Source organism: Pecten maximus, chromosome 1, assembly GCF_902652985.1.
Source record: "Pecten maximus chromosome 1, xPecMax1.1, whole genome shotgun sequence".
Lineage (NCBI taxonomy): Eukaryota > Metazoa > Mollusca > Bivalvia > Pectinida > Pectinidae > Pecten > Pecten maximus.
In genome coordinates this window covers 52,009,657-52,015,958 of record NC_047015.1, presented here as the reverse complement: position 1 = coordinate 52,015,958, position 6,302 = coordinate 52,009,657, and the positions used below count along the sequence as shown (strand labels likewise).

The 6,302-nt window shown below is 34.9% G+C and overlaps 1 protein-coding gene across 1 annotated transcript in view; it reads right to left on the bottom strand.

Moving 5' to 3' along the window:
- The window catches only part of LOC117337626, a 17,909-nt gene extending 15,035 nt beyond the window's left edge, over positions 1–2,874 (bottom strand). The window contains exons 1-2 of the mRNA XM_033898706.1: positions 2,781–2,874; positions 358–486 (exon numbers count right to left, since the gene is read on the bottom strand). Coding sequence (XP_033754597.1) covers positions 358–486 — 129 coding nt within the window. The 5' untranslated portion in view covers positions 2,781–2,874. The remainder of the gene's footprint in view (positions 1–357; positions 487–2,780) is intronic.
- Positions 2,875–6,302: the final 3,428 nt, after the last annotated feature.

Here is a 6,302-nt window from a genome sequence, read left to right as displayed (position 1 = left end):
GGGAAAAAAAGGGGGCCCCAGATGAAATTCAGTCCGGAATAAGAAAATCATTAAGGTTTTGTTATTTTAATACACACATTTTTATACAATTAGTAATAGTAATCTGACATCAGTAAAAACACAAACAAAAACACCGTTTATTAACAATAATAACGCAAATATTTTCATCCAAAATCGACCCAAGTCTAACAACCATTACGGACCAAATCCAAGATGGCGACGTGCATTTCGGCTTATCGGGTAAGTCGGTTAATCGGGTAAAAAGTCCCCGCAAATAGGCAACCCGATTAAGCGGAATGCACTGTAATATATATGTATACTACATTTAAACTGGAGTGGAAAATTGGAAATACATACCATACATTTATGGTGGGCAGCAACTACTTTACCATCAGTGATTTTTTCTATGTGAAGTTTTCCACACAAGTCTGACGCTTCTGTATCACCTTCTCTACAAAAATCACAAACTGTTTTGGATCCCGCCATCTGTAACAAGCATCAATAATTAATTCACAGTATATTTCAATAAAGTTTGAATTTGTTCATATACAGCCCTTTTAGTGCAAATTACCAGTAGACTTAAATATATCTTATTCCATTTTAATATTTCATTTGTTTAAAAAAATATATCACACAGAATTATATATAGCATGTATGAAGATGAAAATAGAAATGTGTTAAACCAGGATTTGTTTGTTTACCAGTGACTACAACATATTAATAGCAGAGCAGGAAGAAAAATTCCAGCATCACTGATCATGATCCTTCGGGCAAGTTTGGGTTCAAAAGTACTTGCCGAAAGGTGAAACATAGTGGTCCAGTTAGTTGTATCTTCAATTACTCAAGTGGAATGGGGGAAAAATGAGAAATTTTGCACTTGCCAATAAGTAGCTAGGGCAAGTATAGTCACCAATATATATTTACTTGCTCACAGACCAAATCTACCGGCCCCGGGCCATCGGACCTGAGTTTTTTCTAGTCCTGTAATAGTACAGACTACACATTCATATGTCTGTATCATTATCAATTAAACTACATGTACATATGTCTGTATCAATTAAATTACATTGAAGTCAATCTTCATGCCCACATAGTGATGTACACTACACATCGAATATTAATTTGAAAATCAACACTCTTAATTGTCATCATAATTTATTGCTACTTATAATTAAGATATATGTCTTTTGATATTTATATTTGAAATGCATGAATAGGACAGTGATACATCAACTACAACTTTCTTATAGTGACATTGACATCTTTAAATAATTTTTTCTAATTTTGTGCGAAATGAGGGTTTGGTTTGGTTTGTTTTTGTTTAACGTCCTATTAACAGCCAGGGTCATTTAAGGACGTGCCAGGTTTGGAGGTGGAGGAAAGCCGGAGTACCAGGAGAAAAACCACTGGCCTACGGTCAGTACCTGGCAACTGCCCCACGTAGGTTTCGAACTCGCAACCCAGTGGTGGAGGGCTAGTGTTAAAGTGTCGGTACACCTTAACCACTCGGCCAACGCTGCCCCGCGAAATGAGGGTCAAAAGCAATGAGTATCATTCCCGATTCCCTACATGGGCGCCAACGTAACAGAGCGCAGGATTAATTAAATTAAAATCACTGCCTCCGCTAGGGATTGAACCCGGGACCTCTGGCTTACTAGAAGATCTCTCTAGCCGAGCGGTATATTGCGGCTAGTATTTACCAGGGTTACATATGGACAAAGCAGACTAATTGCTCAATTTTGAGCTTGGTATATACATGGCCATCGACTTCGATGTTCAGCCCAGGTCAGTTCTAATATATATATATATTACATCTACCGTAACCTTTTTTGAACATTTGTTGCTGCAGGTTCATTTAAAAAATGCACATTTAGAATATATGGACAAAGCAGAATCACTGTTACAACATATATATATAAATCCTAGATACATGTTCGCTTATATATTTGATTCAGAATATATAAATGTTATTTCTAGTACTAATAGTAGATGTTTTATATAATTTTTTAAAGTTATCAGTTAATTTTAAATATAGCCTTAAGCTTACATGTTTTTTAACTTTTTTTTCTGTGTTTCAGAATAATTTTTATTATTATTAAATTAAGCTTTATTATGTGACGACATGTACAGAAAGACATATTAAAAGATATCACTTAACGAATTTCGGGGCGTGAAAAAACTCTCACAAGACACTCATTCCCCACAGGACACTCATTAGCTAGCTATAGGTGGACCGCATCCGCATGTAGTTCTACATCCATCGATGAGAAAAATGAAAAGGATGAATATCGAGATATGATTTTGAAAATATACTAAAATCCTAATTTTAACACGTTATATACTAAGGGTGCACTCAATCGTAAAATATATAGTAGTCTCGCAAAATCGAAACTGTAAGGACTTTCTGAATGGGTTCCTGGAAGCAAAAATCAATGAGGAACTCAATTTTATGGCGCGAGTCTGACTCAGTCTATGCACAGGCGTCTGAAGTTCTGACAGTAAACTGAGATTTAATACCATATAAAAAAATAAGAGTATCCTTCTTTTTTTATAGTAGATACTCTTATTTTTGTATATGGTATTATATCTCAGTTTACTGTCAGAACCTCAGACGCCTGTGGTCTATGTCGAAAGTAACGTGCATAAGCGGCCTACATTATATCCATCCACGAACTCTAAGTGAAAGGACAAAAAGGAGAGCAAGCAAAAGAGCTATATGGCAGCAGGATTGATATCGCTGGAATCACTTTAAGTAACATTACCAAGCCTGTCGAACTTACGTTTTTCGTCCATAAAGAAAACAACTTGTAAGCCTACATACAAAGTTCATATACAGCGCCTCCTGTGAGAGGAAGTTGGGCGTACGTAAAGGAGGAGCCGTAGACGTGATTTCACCACCGTCGTCAAATCCGGATATATTTTTGCGATATTACAATTTGTTGGCTGAGAAAAAAATGCAATATTTTATTTAATGTGACAGTATTATATCAGAATGGGTGAAAATGTCCCGGTTCCTGGAATACTGAAACAGCTGGTTTTGTCCAAATACTGAGGATATATTTTCATTCTTTCCGCTTTTCTTATAAACCATTTGTCAAAAAGGGAAACTGGAACCAAGGAAGAACTAACAAGACGTTTATAGAAATAAATAAAAATAAATCTAATAAGACAGAGAAAGAAAAGAAAACGCAATTTATAAAGTACAAGATAGCTGCCTTTACTGACAGTCTAATTGAAATTAGACTTGTATTTTCCCCTCCTCTTCGATACTCTACGATATACACTGCAATACACGTATTGAAGTAAATTACAATTATAATTTTAATCATTTTAATTAGATTGTTTACTGACATGTCGACATTTTGTTTTCTAGGTCAGCCTCAGAATTAAACATGTTATGACAATTCGTTGTTTGGAAATACACATCAAAATATTTTGCTGGATTTGATGTAGTTTTGCACATGTCGGAACACAAGAGAGTTTATGTATACAGAAAATCTTATTTCAGAACAAGAGAGATTCTAAATCCAAAACCAAACCAAACATATTCAATCTTTCCAATTTACACAATTTGCATTAAAGAAAAAGTGAAAGGCATCTTCGCAAGGGTGCACATGTCCATAGGTGCAAAACTATGGCGCGGGAAGGATGTCATAATTAAATATTTCTGCCTAGGCAATATTCGATTTTTGCCTAGGCAAAATTATTTCTGCCTAGGCAAAAATAATTTTGTTTCGATTATTGCCTAGACAAAAATCAAATTTTGCCTAGGCAGAAAACAAAGTTTGCCTAAGCAGAAATCAAATTTTGCTTAGGCAAAATTATTTTTGCTTAGGCAGAAATATTTTTACCTAGGCAAAAATAATTTTCCCTAGGCAAAAATATTTAATAATGACATCCTTCCCGCGCCATACAAAACGGATCATTAATGATATTTACTCGAGACAGATCATATTTGAGAACGCTACATGTGTGCCTCATTCTAGTATATAAAATGTTTAACTGTCTTTCACCATATCTGTAATAGGTAGGCGTGGATGGTTGTGCATTTGAGATTAAAGAGTTTTGAACAAATTCATGGAAGGCAACGATCGTTCAGATAAATCTAATAAATTATATATAAGTTCCAACTACGAATAGCGGAAGGTATAAGCGAGAGATTTGTTAGAGAAAATCCAAAAGGAGGAACTCGATAATCACTGTTATTTCTAAGAGCATATCGGTTATTTTCTGCAACTGCAGGTGGTAGAAGATCATTTGAATAGTCCGGAGATAACATTATGTAGAAGTTGGATTTTTTTTGACGTTTTCGACGATTTGAACAAGTATCTAAACCAGTTTCAAATGTAGATCTTCTATACATGCATACGAAGGAAATGCCTGTTATGATACGGGCATATGCAATTTCCCTTTGAGCTTGGCGTTCACATTAAAATAAATTTCAATATGCCTATGGCTATCAGAAAAAATCAATCTTTTCCATCAAATATCAACTCTAAAGCTTCCTAAGTGAATAGAATTTGAAATAAAAATTACCTCAGTTTTGTTTTGGTTAAAAGTTACCAACCACGTTTTAGACCACAAGGCTAGAGATTCTAGATCCCTACTTAAACCAGTTTAAATTTCAAGACATGACGAGGAAGACATTGATAGAGCCGTTTCATCCACAAAAAAGACGAGCAGCCGAGTCAAGGTCATCAGCAATATCATGATGTAAATTAAAAACAAAAGTGGACCAAGAATGGAACCTTGAGGAACCCCTGCTAAATTCAAACCTAAATGTGAATACTGCTTGTCTTAAAATGCTTTTGGCGCCTGTCAATTAAATAGTTTTCTAGCCAGGTATAAAATTTACCACAATTCCCTAAAGGTTTAGCTTCACCAAAAAATAATTATATAAATGTTTGTAAAGTACACGTTCAAATACTTAACCAACAGTAGATGAAAGAGAGATCGGTCTATAATTTGAAGGTGAATGCCTGTTTCCATTTTTAAACAAAGGCATGACTTTAGCTACTTTTCAAGTAATTGGAAAAATACCGTTTGTGATGTACTTCTTAACATATAATGATGACTGATTCCATCATAATCTGAGGTCTTACCAAGCTTCAATATCTGTAATACGTCTAATATTTCACTGGTATAGGATGAAAAGTTTTATCAATTTTTGGTTCAATGATAGGTATTTCAGTATTAGAATCATCCATTTGTGTTATGTTACAAAAATAGTCATTTAGTAGGTTAGCTTTATCTTCATCATTGGTGGTAACAGTATTTGTGTGAGGATATTCAAGAGTAGGAACAGACTATGAAGTACCAGTTGATTTTAGTAACCGTTTGATAAGTCTCGGGTACAATTTCGGATCAGAAGTGGAAAAAGCTTCAATTATACCATGAACATTTTCGTAAAAAGGTAAACGTGCATGTTTTTTTCATGTTGTTAACCTTGTTTCGCTGTTGCTTGAATTTATTTCTGTCCGAAATAATTAAGCTTTGATGACCACGCTATTTTATGCAAGTTATCATGAATTCTTAAATGTTTCCTTAATTCTGAAGTTACCCCAGGTTTGTCATCCGGGCTGTATTCGTCATGTTCAATCGGATAACCTCGGACCTTCCCGACAAGCTAGGAAAAAGAATACCCAAGGATTAAGTAAATTAAAGTAGGATTCGTTCCTGTACATCGGCTTTTTCAGACAAATAAACGAGTTACGTTTTCACAAATATTAAAAGTCTACTAGTTTTCTTTTCTTTTCTCCAAGAATAAGATTTCAGTGATTTAGTAGTTGCGTACGGATAATGATAAATCTCAAACAAGAGAGGGGATAACTTGGTTGTCTAACTCGAGGCTCTCGGGGTACCAGTTTTATTTTTTCGAAATTTACGTCTCATCTGTCTTTTTCAACTGTCTGCTGTACCTCACTTCCGTAGTTAAGATGACGTTTTGATCAGGATATTTGCATAGGTATTGGCCTCTTCTGTCGATAAACTCAATATATAACGAGTTTTATCCTGCAACTGCCACCGCATTGTCGGAAAACACCCACCGTATATATTTTTGCTGTATTCGGCAGTGACGGAAAACAGCTGTATTTTGGAATCTTAGCACATGCGTCAGTTCGACTGACCTACTTCAAAGTGAAACAACGTTTAAAAGGCAAACACATTTCTGTCATTTTGACACCGTTTCACTTCAAAATGATTATTTAAGAAGATTATTTTTTTTATTGTTGCAGGATAAATAGAATACATGGTCAGTGTTTTAAAATATAAGCTGTATTTTTGGCTCGGAACAGAAAGAC